Source organism: Oryzias melastigma, linkage group LG18 (genome assembly GCF_002922805.2).
Source record: "Oryzias melastigma strain HK-1 linkage group LG18, ASM292280v2, whole genome shotgun sequence".
Lineage (NCBI taxonomy): Eukaryota > Metazoa > Chordata > Actinopteri > Beloniformes > Adrianichthyidae > Oryzias > Oryzias melastigma.
In genome coordinates this window covers 12,829,360-12,844,013 of record NC_050529.1, presented here as the reverse complement: position 1 = coordinate 12,844,013, position 14,654 = coordinate 12,829,360, and the positions used below count along the sequence as shown (strand labels likewise).

At 38.5% G+C, this 14,654-nt stretch overlaps 2 protein-coding genes, 1 long non-coding RNA gene and 5 other non-coding genes across 8 annotated transcripts; 7 read left to right on the top strand and 1 right to left on the bottom strand.

The window, feature by feature from the left end:
* Positions 1-410: 410 nt before the first annotated feature.
* Positions 411-4,909, top strand: sb:cb1058 (uncharacterized protein LOC394209 homolog). Its single transcript, XM_024287440.2, has 3 exons — positions 411-549; positions 1,186-1,859; positions 4,060-4,909. The coding sequence occupies exons 2-3, from the start codon at positions 1,236-1,238 to the stop codon at positions 4,210-4,212; spliced, it is 777 nt and encodes a 258-aa protein (XP_024143208.1). The 5' UTR covers positions 411-549; positions 1,186-1,235; the 3' UTR covers positions 4,213-4,909.
* Positions 4,910-6,664: 1,755 nt separating this feature from the next.
* LOC112155927 lies at positions 6,665-10,261 on the top strand. Its single transcript, XR_002920882.2, has 12 exons — positions 6,665-6,741; positions 7,323-7,355; positions 7,553-7,580; positions 7,871-7,918; positions 8,100-8,145; positions 8,367-8,396; positions 8,589-8,632; positions 9,087-9,131; positions 9,391-9,455; positions 9,634-9,700; positions 9,984-10,014; positions 10,195-10,261. It is a non-coding gene; the product is annotated as an uncharacterized LOC112155927 (long non-coding RNA).
* LOC112156526 lies at positions 8,432-8,496 on the top strand. The gene has a single exon (XR_002920992.1). It is a non-coding gene; the product is annotated as a small nucleolar RNA SNORD29 (small nucleolar RNA).
* LOC112156527 lies at positions 8,948-9,016 on the top strand. The gene has a single exon (XR_002920993.1). It is a non-coding gene; the product is annotated as a small nucleolar RNA SNORD30 (small nucleolar RNA).
* LOC112156530 lies at positions 9,180-9,306 on the top strand. Its single transcript, XR_002920996.1, has one exon. It is a non-coding gene; the product is annotated as a small nucleolar RNA SNORD22 (small nucleolar RNA).
* LOC112156528 lies at positions 9,493-9,568 on the top strand. Its single transcript, XR_002920994.1, has one exon. It is a non-coding gene; the product is annotated as a small nucleolar RNA SNORD31 (small nucleolar RNA).
* Positions 10,053-10,127, top strand: LOC112156529. Its single transcript, XR_002920995.1, has one exon. It is a non-coding gene; the product is annotated as a small nucleolar RNA SNORD31 (small nucleolar RNA).
* Positions 10,262-11,034: 773 nt separating the features above from the next.
* Positions 11,035-13,591, bottom strand: arl2 (ADP-ribosylation factor-like 2). Its single transcript, XM_024287968.2, has 5 exons — positions 13,377-13,591; positions 13,066-13,176; positions 11,705-11,867; positions 11,345-11,425; positions 11,035-11,274 (listed from the first exon to the last, which is right to left on the bottom strand). Exons 1-5 carry the CDS (start codon positions 13,439-13,441, stop codon positions 11,140-11,142), a joined length of 555 nt encoding a protein of 184 aa, XP_024143736.1. The 5' UTR covers positions 13,442-13,591; the 3' UTR covers positions 11,035-11,139.
* Positions 13,592-14,654: the final 1,063 nt, after the last annotated feature.

Here is a 14,654-nt window from a genome sequence, read left to right as displayed (position 1 = left end):
ACTATAACTTTAGTGAGTGTGATTTTTCATGTGATTTTGACTGTAGTGAGTGTGTGTGTGAGTACCTTAGTGCGTGTTTGGGACTGTAATGTGTGTGTTTGTGTGACTATGACCTTAGTGAGAGTGTGTGAAAAACTTTGTGTGTGTGTGTGTTTTCGTGTGACTATGACTGGAGTGATTGTGTGTATATGTGACTGTGTGTGTGTTTTCGTGTGATTTTGACTGAAATGAGTGTGTGTGTGAGTAGTGAAGTGTGTGTTTGGGACTGTAATGTGTGTGTTTGACTATGACTTCAGTGAGAGTGTGTGTGTGAATAATTGTGTCTGTGGGTTTGACTGTGTGTGTGTTTTCATGTGATTTTGACTGTAGTGAGTGTGTGTGAGTAGTTAAGTGTGTGTTTGTGTGTACTGACAGGAGCACAGGTTAGGGCAGGGCTGTGATGTCATGCGTTGGGGAAGTGGGCGGAGCTGCTCAGCTCTCAGTCATTTATTCTCTGCAGTCAGCAGGAGGACGCAGACCTGTAGGTAACAGACGCCAGCAGCACTTTAGGTGAGACTTTCTTTACATTTGTTTCATAAAAATTGACTTCCTAAAATATTTTTCAGCTCTCTGTTTAGATTTGCACAATTTCACCAACTTTTGAAATTGTTTTTTGTCTTAAAAAAGCTTTTAAAAAGTGTTAGATAGTCATAAGTATTACCCTTCTTTTTATGTAAATTAAGGCAGACGTGTTGAAGAACCAGAAATAGCAGCAGATGTTTGAACCTTTTTAGCTGCTGTAACATTTGTAATCAATATAAGTTTATTTTATTAAAAAATAAACAGATTTGTGCTCCATCTCTTAAGCTTCATTATCAGTGTGATCATTGATTCTGGCCGCGCTCCATCCTCCAGCAGCGGAGTCAAAGTCCACGTCTGTATTTACCTTTAAATGTTGGGACACTGTGTCTTCACGTTTGACATCCAGTCGCTGTAACAACCTTGACCTGCAGCTTCAGCTGTGGTGGAGCGTACAGCCACCACTACTCTACTCTGCAGATTTGTGCCATGATAAGTCCATTATAATTGCGCATGGTACTTAAAAACGTTTCTAAACTTCTAAAAACCTGCTGCAAAATGATTAAGCTGTGAGGTTTATGTAACCACATTAATCCCTAATCTCTCCTGCCTCCTTTTCTGCCTCAGAAGGAGAATCTGTGGGAGAATCGAGCGATAGAGGTCACAAAAAAGAGGAAATGACGATTGGAAAGAACTCCAGGAAGAGCTCGGTTCGAAGCTCCATCAGAGCCCCAAAGTTCCTGGACAAGTCCAGCGGCTTCTACGGTCGCCTGGATGAGCCTGAGACCCCCACAGAGGAGGTGCCCAGGAACGAGGAGCAGAGCCTGGGAGACGACAGCTGCATGGACGAGGGAAGAAGAGGAAGGAGAAGAAGCAGCCGAAACATCTCGACTGCAGATGAAGAGGTGGAGGCGTTTGACTTCTCGGACGACGGAGAGACCCTCCTGAGGAGGAAACCCAGCCGCCTCAGCAGCAGGTGGAGAAGGAGCACCCGAAAGAAGGAGAAGGAGGCCGATCAAGAGGAGAAGCCGGTGGAGGCCTCCGTCCAGGAGGACGTCCGGATGAAGATCGAGATGGAGATCGAAGAAATGAGGAGGACAGAGGAGGAGATTGGGCAGCAGAAGGAGCCGGCGCTTGTTCACTTCACAATTCGGGGGGACGCGGACGATCAAGTCCTGATAAGAGACAAGAAGAGGGTGCGAGAAGATGAGGAGGAAGATGAGGAGGAGAGGAAGATGAAGAGGGAGCAAGAGGAGGGGATGAAGGTGCTGAAGAGTAAAACAGTGAAGAATTATCGCAAGGTGAGATGCTGTCACTCACATTTCCATAAAACCCTCATTCCACCTTAACTTCCATCCCCCTGCAGGTTATATAACGCCTGTAGTTAAGTAGAGGGCAAAGTCCTGCCTCATCACACTCAACTATTACACCCCAGGTCGTTAATCACCATGGAAACGGACCATATCACCTTATTAATGTCAGGCTTTCTCAGGGTCAAAGTACAGCTGCCACCATGTCAGGACTTTTCCTTTACGTCACCCTCACAATGAGAACCAGGTTCTGTAGGACCTGACCCGAGATCTTCTCCTGTAACTCAAACCTGCATTCCTGCGGCTCCTGTATCCCATCCTCTGATCGCTGGAGTGGAACAGCTCCCTGCTGAACCAACACCGGAACAACATTCCAGCGCCGTTAATCAGCTCAGAGCCCAGCGATTAGAAAACACACAGCTACACGGCAAAACAGCAGGCCCCTTACAAATAAGTCAAAAGGTCTCATACTCCATTTTAATTTTAAAAAATCCAGTCACCAAGACACATTTTCTTATTATTTTGCTATTGAAAAACATCCTTGTACTTTCTTAAGTTTCAGTATTTTGCAGTGTAGATTTTTGTGCGGGTGTCTCCGTTAGATTGAGGAGCTTTAACATGCATTCAAATAAATAAAAAATCAATGTAAATGTTGTTTTGGGCTACTGTGTTAAAAACTCCCACATTCACGCGTAGCTACGCAGTTGTTTTTGGACTCTAGGTACGTGATGTGCAGCAATTGAACACGTTAAAAGTTTGAAACTTTGACCAGTCAGGGACTCGGATTATGTAGTGACGTAAGAGATCTGTCATGTCAACCATTGGAAAATTGATGATAGAGGATACATTAATATTTGTGGTTTGTGCCCGGCTGAAATTATATGTCCATTGTGACATCAAAAATGTCCATTGGAAAACCTACATTTAACGCATTAAGTGCATTTAGCACGTTAACCGTCTTTTGTGTAGCGCATTTGGCGCATTTAGCGGGTAGCGTATGCAACACATTTAGCATTTGTTTTGCATATTTTACGCATTTAGTATGTTTTGTGTAGCACATTTAGTTAAGTGGGCTTAAGTGCTTTTAGTGTATTTAGGGTGTTTTGTATTCAGTAAAAATACATCTAGCTTGTTTTGTGTTGCACTTTTAGTTTAGCGTTTTTAGTGGATTTAGCATGTTTAGCACATTCAGTGTGTTTTGTGTAGCACGTTTACATTAGCGCTTCTAGCGGATTAAGAACATTTAGCACATTAAGTGTGTACTGTGTAGAAAATGTAGTTTTGCGTCTTTAGCGGATTTCGCACATTTAGCACATTTAGTATGTTTTGTGTTGCGCATTTCGTTTAGCACTTTTAGCGGATTTAGCACGTTTAGCACATTCTGTGTGTTTTGTGTAGCACGTTTACTTCAGCGCTTCTAGCTGATTAAGAACGTTTAGCACATTAAATGTGTATTGTGTAGAAAATGTAGTTTTGCGTCTTTAGCGGATTTCGCACGTTTAGCACATTCAGCATGTTTTGTCTAGCACATTTAGTATTTTTTTTATGTTGCGCATTTCATTTAGCGGTTTTAGCGGATTTAGCACGTTTAGCATTTTTTGTGTAGCGTATTTAGTTTAGCGGTTTTAGCAGATTTAATGTGTTTAGCATATTTAGTGAGTTTTTTGTGGCACCTTTAGAACATTTAGCGTGTTTTTTGTAGCACGTTTAGTTCACCTCCTTTTGCGCACTCAGCGCAGACTTGCACGCATGTCACATGTTCGGATTGTCTGCAGCTGAAGTGCGCCCACGCTAATCCCTGCTAATAAACCAGGGGAAAAAAATGAAATCGGAGAAGCTTGATTTTATTTTCCTTCCTGGGAATTTTCCCAGAACTGCTACCGTAACTCTGCTCCTACAGAGACAATAGTCCGCTTGTGTCAGACATGGAAATTATTTCCAGTAAACTCCAGCTTGAGTCAGACTCTCCTGTTTGTTTTGTCCAGTAGATAAAGTAGGAACAAACACTGTGTGTTTTAGACTTAAGCCAAACATCTCACAACCTGTCACTGCAAAAACAGGGCCCCTAGAAATAAGTCAAAAATTCTTACAGAGAATAAGACCAAATTATTCTTAAAACAAGGGTCTTCTTACTATCTTAAAATTCTGTTTTTGAGTGTGCTAACCGTCCTTTTCCTTCTCCTCCCTTCAGGCCTTCGACCGGGCGCTTCGTCGAGGATGGGAGAGCTTCATTAATAACCTCTACAGCGTCACCCTCACACCTGCCTCTTCCTCGCCGTCGTCCTCCTCGCCCTCCCTGAAGAAGAAGAACACGCATACCTCAGTGTTAGCTGAGTTCCAGTAGATCTGGGTGGACACTTTGAACTTGTTTTTAACTAATACAATAAAACCTGGACTCTCCAGAGGGTTTTTCTCTCTCTCTTTGCTGAGCAATGAAGGATGTGAGACTTTTTAAAGGTGGTTTTGGGATCTACTCTGCAAGCTGCACACAAGGTTTGCTCAAGGAAAAAGTTGAGTCTGAGTTCAGCAGTTTCTGGTTTTACTCTGAAATTTTCTAGTGTTGTATCCACTGCTGAGAGCGTATACTTCAAAGGATCTCTGCCTCGTTGTAGATCAGAATGAGTGTAGAGGCGTGAGTTTTGGTGGCAATGACCATTCAGTGGATATGATCATATTATTGGAGATTATTGGTGCCATTCTCGACTGTTTGTGATGGATGAGCAGCAGCCATTCAGTACAATAATGTAACTTGTAAATCTACACTTATTTTACACACTAGAATAGTATTTATGGGGAAACTGCAACCGAATCTTTGTATAAACTGGATGTAAATGTCTATTTTAACTCTTTTTGAGTTTTAATGATGGTTACTGAACTGGCTCAGTTCATGTGAAGACATTCAAATTGAAAATACTTAGTTTTCTGGTTACAGATTAAATAAAACGGCTGGATGTTTTATTGTTTACTGCCTGAAAGTTGGAATGTATTTTTAAAAAATGTAATCTTAACTTAAAGAAATAAAAATATGTATGAAAAGATGACATTTCATTTTTTTTTTCAAGTATTGTATTTTTCGGAATATTAGTGGCTAGACCTTCTTCCTCTGTGTTGCCGTCAGTAGCATATACAGACACACACCTACAGTGCCCTCTGGAGGTTATTAGTGGGAAACAACAAATACATGAGCGTTTTTATTAAAAAAAAAAAATACTTATTAGTCGCACCAGCTAAAAAAATGACTTGTGCTCTGAAGAATACAGTGCTTTTCTTTTGTATGTATGAGTATTCAGAAATTCAACATCAGATTACTTTGAAACCCCTAATTTGCCAGATAATAAAAACATTTTTCCTATTATTTTTAGAAAACGGTTTTAGATTCATCACAATAAATCTTACTTATTAATAATATATAAAATTTGTAATTTTTTTTGTAGTATTTCAACATAAAGTCAATGTTTCACTTCAGTTCAGATGCTTCCCTACAGGAGGAGGAACATGTAATAAAGTTAAGGCAAATAGATGAGATAAATGACAGTTTGTTTATCGAAGGAGTGAAGCTGCTAAATGTGCTCTTCTTTCACTTTTCAAACTAATAAACCAGAATGACAATAAAATAGGTACTGGACTCTGGAGTCCAATGTGTCCACATCACCAGTCATAACTGCACTTTATGTGCATTCCGCTCCCTGTTTGCATATACATTTCTTAGAGTAATCATTTTTTTTGTAAAATAATAAAGTTCTTCAGATGCATAAAAATGTAAGTGTTTTAAAAAATATGAGTGTTTTTAGTCATATTTATTGTGTTTTAGATCATTTGTCCTTACTTTTGCATTGTGTTCAAAATGTTTATTTATTGTATAAGATCCATCCATCCATCTTCCTGGCCGCTTCTTCCCTTTCGGGGTCGCGGAGATGCCGGAGCCTATCCCGGCTACTGATGAGCGAAGGCTTATGAGGGTACATCCTGGACAGGTCGCCAGTCTGTCGCAGGGCCTCAATCACACACACATCCACTCTCACATTCACACCTAGGGGCAATTTAAAGTCACCAATCAGCCTATGAAGCATGTTTTTGGACGGTGGGAGGAAGCCGGAGTCCCCGGTGAAAACCCACGCATGCACGGGGAGAACATGCAAACTCCACACAGAAAGGTCCCAGCCGGGATTCGAACCGGGGCCTTCTCGCTGTGAGGCAGGAGCTAACCACTGCGCCACCGTGCAGCCCTTGTATAAGATATTTTGTTTTATTATTTTATTTTTTGTGTTGACCAACAGTTTTGTGCATAAGTCTTCATGGCCTTGAGATAAACTTCACAAAACCAAACAAAAAAAGCTAAACTTATTTCAATTGATCCCACTCAAATAAATCTTAGTTTTAAAATCATATTTAGACATCAGTCAATTTTATTTTAAACAACTGAGAAAAAACATGGAGGCTTAAGGAAATAAATGACAGCAATTCATTCAAACACAGTTCATAAATAACTGATAAACTTCAAAGGGGGAAAACAGGCAAAGTAGTCATTTTAAAATGATTATTTTCTTTTTGCTTGTTTTGAATTTTGAAATCTTTGTCGCCACCTTGTGGCGCAGAATAGATTAGTCTCATTAAACGGAAATGACGTTTTTCGAATAAAAAAAAAATCTATTTGATTTAAATTATATTTTGTAAAAAATATATTTATCGAATCATAAAAAAAAGATAAACTTTAAGGCTGGAATTTAAAATATTTTCATTTCGTCCTATTTAAAGTGTAAGTCGATTTCTTGTTTTTCTTGCCGGATGTTTCCGGTGGGAGGAGCCTTTCGTCGCCCTATATAACTCAAAGGCGCAAATTCATTCTTCCATTTCTTTCTGACTTCTGCTCGAGGTAAGAGTCTGTGAATTGTGTTCATCACAACTAAAAGTTGCTGCAACGTTGGATTTGTTTAAAACATTTGACGGTGACATTTGATATTATGTAAGCCGCAGCGAAATGCTCACTTTTTATTAGCTATGCTAGGTTTAAGCTAGTTTCTTATGTGTTAGCAGCCATCCAATTTGGGAAAACAATCATAAACCATCCTCCAACAATCTTTGATATTTATTGGTAATGATTGATTTGTACCATACAATAAACTGTCAGTTCCAAATTTACTCAAATATTTTATCATAGTTGATGCGCATTTAATACTTAAATGCGATTTTAATTACTAGATGCCATTGCTAGCTAGCATCGTCTCTCAATGATGATAATTTCACAGACCTGTACTGAATGACTGTGATTGCACTTTATTATTCTGATGTGAGACGGACTTTTTAAAAAATGTGAACTTTTATTTATGCATGTGGAAAGAAATTGTTACTTGAAGAACACGCTGCGTGGAGCAGTCACGTGGTAGCTTACCAGAGAGGCCGATGTGCTAACATCTGTATGCTAATGCTAGTTTTGGTCATTTTTGTGTTTTGCAGATCATGGAAAACTTTAAAGGAGCACATAAAAAGGTAATATTATTTACCATAATTATTAGTAGCTAACTTGGCATGTAGCTTCACGCTACAGTGATGTTTACATTGAACTCTCTCACTGAAATCCATTGAAGACACTTAAATAAAATCATTCTGAGTAGCATGAACTGACAAATTTAATTTCTATTATTAACGTTTCAAAAAGTAACAAGATTTGTGAACTTTTTCCCCAGCTCAGAAGAATTCTGGATCATTCTCAAGGTAAATGCTTCTTTGCTTTGGTTTTTTTTTAAACTTTAAAGATCTGGATCACCTCAGAGTCCTGAGCTCAGTGTGCTGCTGTGATGAGTTCCTGAACTCTCTCTTACCGAATCCGCCTTTGAAGAAAATCTCTTTACCAGATTCTGAGTGGCATATTGAGCCTTGCAAATAATTATGAGTAGTTTCATTTTAACTCATTTTATCATTTGTGGTTGACGATGCAATCAATTTTAGCCAAAAATATGACTTCTCAGTTTCCACATTTTAATATTACTATTTTATTTTCCCAGGTGGTCTTTGCTCACCAATATCTCTGCAAATGAAACTTCACTTTAAATGTAAGTTTTGGATTAATTTGTGAAATTCTTACTAGTGTGTTAATATGATGATTAAAATTATTGACAAGCATATGCCTGATAAGTGTGATGTCATCCTTTAATCTGACAAACTCAAAAATTATTAGTTAAAGTTAAGTTTAAAATGTAGCCTCTTATTAAGAGTTCCCTTCCTCTCTGTTAGGCGGAGGATTTCCATGACGCCGGCATGAGTTACAGTTACGCATCATGTAAGTGGGTATATTTTTAAGTTGATTTGTGTGTGATAAGGATTTTAAATATATTAAAGGGTCTTAAAGGTTTGAAAGGATGAAATGGGTTAAACCCATCAAACATTTGGACGACTTTGTGTCTCATGGCAATTTGTCACCAAAGCCCTGATCAAACAGGAAGTCTTTAACGTAAGCAGAAACGGTTTTTGATTTATATCTAATAAGATTGTCTTTTGCAGGAGGGTCAGATCTGAAGTGCAGAAATGAAGGTAAATGTTTTTATAATCGGCGGGTTTTGAAGCAGTTTCAGTGATGATGAAACTTAGCTCACTTTGACCCCATGTGAAACGACACGAACATCTGAGCAACTGCATCAGCTCAAACGTCTCAGTCCTTAAAATTGTTTCAAGACGTTGTTTAAAACAAAGTTTTGCTTCATTGACTTGTCTTGTTCTCTGCAGAAACTTCAACTGCTTCCAGCTCAGGCAGATGTGAGGCAGCAGAGGTAAGACTGAGGAGCGTCTCTGGAAGATTACGGTGTTGGTCTAAATATAGGAGAACTACCATGCCTTAATAACTGAATTTATTTGCAATTAAGTTGACTGACTTTATTGTGGTGCATAAAAATGACAATATTTTTAGTTTCAAACACTTGATGAAAAGCAAAAACTGGCAAATTGTTTCTAGGCCTATATTAAGAGTATCTGTAGGAGGAATAGTGGTTTGATCTGAAAACATTAGGTAAACTATAGTTTAAAGTTCTCCTTAAACTCCTATATTTTGACCAACACCGTAAACTGCTGCTGGTTCTCGGCCTGCTGAAAGTGATGAGATAATTTGGAATCTCGTTCGTCTGAACTGCTGTTGAGAATTTTAACTTCTGATACCGCGTGGTCGTCTTCATACGACTCGTGCCGGATGTCGCTAAGCTTCTTGCTAATGGTATCGTTTGATTTCAGGTCCTTTCCTGTTGAAGCTCCATCGTGCTCTGACTGTGACTCCAGGTGAGCTGGTGATCAGTCTGTGCTCGTGGGTCTTTGTCTTAGTGTTTCCCATTTATGATGACACCCGCACGCGTCTTACGCCATGTGTCGACGCCAGACCTGAAAAGGTGAACCCACTGGTGTTGCCATGGCAACAAGGGGATGACTTGTTGGGGTTACCAACAGTCTGAATGGAAATTTTGATATTTTAGTTCCTCTAGTAGATTTTTGTTTAAATCTTGTGCAGCTTTCAACAATCTACTTTTGTTTTTCTTCCAAGGTGGAGTTTCTCCAGCATGAGACTGAAGCTGCTGAAGGAATAAACGACTGCGTTTGCGTTGCCAGGTTGGCGTTTTATTTGGATGGCATGTCAACACTGATGCACGGATGTGATGAAGTTTCTTTATACCGCCCCAGTCTGAAATTTAGTGACTGATTGGTATCCCCTCTGATCTGCACTCTGTCACTGATGTTTATAGAGGAACCATAACAGTAAACTAATGCTCTCTCATGCTGTCTGCAGGTCAATGAGCCTATGTGGCGTTTTCGTCGGTCAGCTGACCGGTTAGGATGACCGGATACTCTAACGGGTATGTAGAACATGGGAGGAGTGACTGGGTTGTGAAGATGATGTACTCGACCCTCAGTTGAAGGGGCGGTGCCTTCACTCCAAGGCAGGATCCCTCTCCTGTTGACCCAGTCTGGCACTGAGAACCCTTCCCCCTAGGTGTAAGGTGGTCTGCTGGGCTCTGATGGGGAGGGAGATTGCTCTTGGGATAACTGAAGAAGAAAATCTGATCCACAAACCAGGAACTGTAAAAGTCTTTGGTCGTTTTTATTCAGTAATGAGTAAAGTTTCTTTGTCTTCAACAGGAGAGAGCTGCTCAGCCAACTCTGAAAGATGGTGAGTTTGATCCAGAAGAACATGTTTCAGGAGATGTTTGCAGAAGTGATGAGTTCCTATTACCGCCCCAGTCTGAGAATTCATGACTGATTGGTTAACCCCTCTGATCTTTTTAGTGAAATAAATTGTTTAATTTGTTAAACAAATAAGAGGTTTAACTTTATTTTTCTTTTTTTACAGACTGGATGCCTTGGAAAAATGAAGCCACTTTTTCTGTGTAATTTCAATAAATGTTTTTGAAACTTGGGATGACTTCTTATATTTTTCCTTAGTTTAACTGAATCAATATTCTGATTTATTTAAAGTGTTCTCAGTGGTAGTTTATTATGCTGTTTTATACCCAAAATATTTTTGTTTAGACTTTGTAGTTAATCAAGTTGCCTGGGTTGTGGGTCGGGCTGTTGGCCCTGAAGTAACCCTCCACTGATTTCCCATCAGCCCTTTGATACTCTTGCTAGCTTATAACCCCTCTCAAGCTAATGTTAACAGTGGAAGAAAATTTGTAAGAGATATCAAAGTCTGAAAAAAGCCATTTACCAGTGTGGAAGAGGAAAAAAACATGTGGGCGGAGCCAGGAGACTTCATTTCATCCATTGCAATTGCTCACATGAGCTTTCTCAAGCAGCAATTTTCATTGAGTCTTTAATTTGATGAAACAGAATTATGGCTATGTAAATGTCACTTTCTACTTTTTTGCACTCAAGCAAAATGACTTGATTTGATTAGTCTAATGTGAGATATGAACCATATACAAAACTGAATCTAATTGGAGTAATTTTTTTGATATCTGAAATGTTTTGACCCTCTAAATCATGAAACACTGTCAAATGTTTCTCAGAAGCCATGTTTAAGTTCGCTTCCTTCCACTCCCTTACTTGTGACTTAAGTGATATGTAATGTATTACCAGATAGTTTGAAAAACAATTTCATTCATGTTGTGACCACCACACAGAGGGTTAAATACTTTTAAATATTCCATTTTAATGCATACGTAAGCTAGTAAATTAAACTTGAGCCATGTCTGACTTGAGATCCCACTCAGAAAGCCTACAAATCACTTCATTAGCAAAAAATGTATTTAGATGAGCACAAATGAAAACTCCTAAAACCAGTTCTGATCTGGTTTCAGTCTTTAGTGAAGATCCTTGCAGCGATGTCGTCTAACAGCCAGTCCACCCCGGCTAGAAGGTTTTCTCCCGTTATTGCACTGCAGCCGATGATGCACCAGTGATGGGATTTGATCTCATCCAGGGCCAGTGCCTGCAGGAGAACAGCAGGTGGTGTTCGAATGCAAACAACACTAAAGCTCAAACATCTTTTTAAAGCTTACCTCTCGTATCGCTTCTTTAGATAAAGCTCCTGGTAAATCCTGTTTATTTGTAAACACCAGCAACGTGGCTCCAGCTAATCTCTGTGGGGACGTAAAGTCAAAAATATTACATCAGGGGCACACGGCATCATCTTTGGATTTATTTTCAAAGTGATCTTTTAATTATAAACCTGTCATTTTCTAGATTCTAGAACATAGTTCCTGTAGAGCGGCAGTATTTCATTTAAAAAATTGAAGGTGGGACTGTTTTGCATGGTAATTTAAGCTTAATTTTCTTTATAGATGTCCCTAATTTTCATCGTAGTGGGTTTTTTAACTATTTCAGGACCTTTAATGTGGATTTTTCAGACTAGAGATTACCTCCTCCAGCAGGAGGGCTCTCAGCTCCCGCTTGCAATCGTCTAGTCGGAGTCTGTCCGCGCTGTCCACCACCCACACCAGCCCATCCGTGCTCTCAAAGTAATTCCTCCAGTAGGAGCGCAGTGACTTCTGACCACCGACATCCCAGATGTTCAGTTTAAACCTAGAAAAAGTAGAAACCAGAATTTAGCAAATTGAGATATTCTGCAGAACTCTAACTTGGTCGTCTTTTATGTATGTTTTAATGATCACAGGTGAATTGCAGCAGATATTTTAGACCAACAAGCCTGAAAAATACCAACTTTTGAGGAGCAAAAACCAATTTCTTAAACTTAAGTACTAAAGAAATAAAAACTTTGATCGTAAATGTGACCAATTCTCTCATGTAAGCAGACATCCAAGTTTTGCTCTTTAGAATGAAATAGTTGGAGTTTCTTTCTTTTTTTTTTTGGAAACCATTTTCAAATCTATGAAATATTCAGATCAATGTGTATCACTTGTTAAAAAAAATATCCCAGGTAAACACAATCGTTTGTTTATGTCAAAGGTCTGCAGCAGCCACAATCCACTGTGGCTTTAAAAGCTTTAATCTCAAAAAGTTACTGTAAAGTAAAATAAAAAGTAAGAACCTTGTATTTCAATATGGTAAGAATCACTTAATTATCTGTAATTTAATTTTTGTTAGTTTGATTTACAAATTTCTGGCAGAGATGCATCACAAATGGTAAAATAAACTTTTTTTAAATCACTGGTGACATTATAGTGTCCTATGTGGTACAGGATATCTTTTATTTTGAAAGGAATTCATGTGAACATCTGTCAAAAGTTGTAAACTGATTCATGATTAGGAAAAGACGGTATTTTCCCCTTATGTTCATGTTTTATTTATGCCAAAAAGCAACAGTTCACTTATATTTAAAATAAAAATAAACCTAAATAGATATCAGAGTCTTAATTTTCGGGGTAGAGAAATTTACCAGAATTAGTGTTATAAGTTGCAGATCCTAGGCTTATACTTTAAAATTAAGATACCGTGTCCTCTTTTACAAGTGATTTTCTTCTAAAATTGATAAAAATACAGAAACGGCTCCAAGTTGTTCTTCGGAAACAATAATAGAAAAAAGAAAACTGGTACATTTTTTGGGATTACACTTGAGGACTAACAAGAAAATAGCTTAAGGTGCTTAAAATCCCCTTTTTAGTGTTTACGCTTCTTTATTTTTAGGATAAAGTATTTTATAAAAACAATTTTACTAATAAAAACATATTTTTTTATTAAAACAAATATCTTTATATAAATAAAAAAAGGACTTATATAACTTAAAAATATGTATATACATATTCTGTATGCTGCCTCCTACCCCCTGTGCTCCAGAGTTTTGATGTTGAAGCCCAGGGTGGGGGAGATGGTGCTGACGTCTTCACCGTTAAACTTCTTCAGGATGGTGGTTTTTCCAGCGTTGTCCAGACCTCTGCACGCCGCCATTAATGACAATAACTGCATACAGTTGCTAATACAACATGGCTTCCACGACATAACATTATTAGTTTTATGTGTTAGCCCACATTTATACTTAAATACATTAAATATAATGTGCTCTGCTAATAGAAAACCATTGTTTGGCTCGAGAAGGCTAATTGTAGCCTAGCTAAACCGTTACAAGAAGGATACAGCATTAGGAGTCTAACTTCGCGCTCTTTTTGCTTCATCTTCTTCAAAATCGTCATCAACCCCATTTCGATCCAACAATTAAATAAATATACGTATATTTACACATTAATATGATTTGATTGTGGTCTGCTTAGCTTTCATGTGCAGCATCACGATCCAGGAAGAGTTTGTTTTCATAGTTCCGCCCCAACCCAGCATCTGCCTCCGTTGATTGGTTGTTGTGGAATCCAAGCGGTCGCTGATTGGTTTACCGCCGTTTGTGGGCGTAGAAGCCCTTCTTGGGGATTTGTAGGTTTTGGCGCCCCCAAGTGGCTATAGTGGGTATGAATAGAATTGTTTGAGAAGGTGAGAAAATGAAGTCCCACTCGAATCATATTTTGATTATTTTAAATGTCTCCAGTGGTCTTTTAATTATGATTACGGCGTTTTTATATATGTAAAAAAAACGTGTCCTTTTCAGCATTGGGGTAACACATTAAAAAATAGCAAATTACTATAATTTAATTACTTTTCTCCCTAATGGAATAACGTAATTCATTGAAATTTAAATTTAGTTAATAAATTACAGTTATTAGACTATCTATAGACTGTTTCATTCATTACTCTCATTTTGGTGCAGGGAAACTCTTCTAGGTGTCTAATAAAACAAACGTATTTGTTTTTTATATATGGATTCGATTAACAACTTTCCTCAGATTTAGTCGATCAATAGTTACACCCCTACAATAGAAACTCGCCTCGCCAGACTCACCTCAACACAACATTATGGTTGTTTTGAGTAAACAATCATAGGCGTTTATTACAGTGTCATTTTTCTACAGCAGTGTCATGTAGTTGACTGAAAAACAACCACATACTAGCTGATTCATATGGATAACCAGCCCAAGTCTGTCATATTGAAAGTATGATACCTGCAGGCTTCATGTGTAACATTTCAAAGTAAAAATGATTAACATCAGGTGGGTTTATGGGAAACACGAATTTAAGAGCTACCTCAGAGTCTGATACAAAGAACTGCTGCACACCACACAACTGTAATGAATACCGTTTTAGAAATTGCATAAATAAAAAAATGAAGTGGGATGTTAAATTTGAATGTTAGGTCAACAAAAAAAAAAAGAGGAACCCATTTATATTTAAAACTCGCCTATCCCTACTTAGGGTCATGGGGTTCCTGGAGGCTAACCAGTTACTGTCGGGCAAAGGCGGAGTCCATCCTAGACGAGCCATATTTTAGATTCAATTAACCGATGAAGCATGTTTTTGGACGGTGGGAGG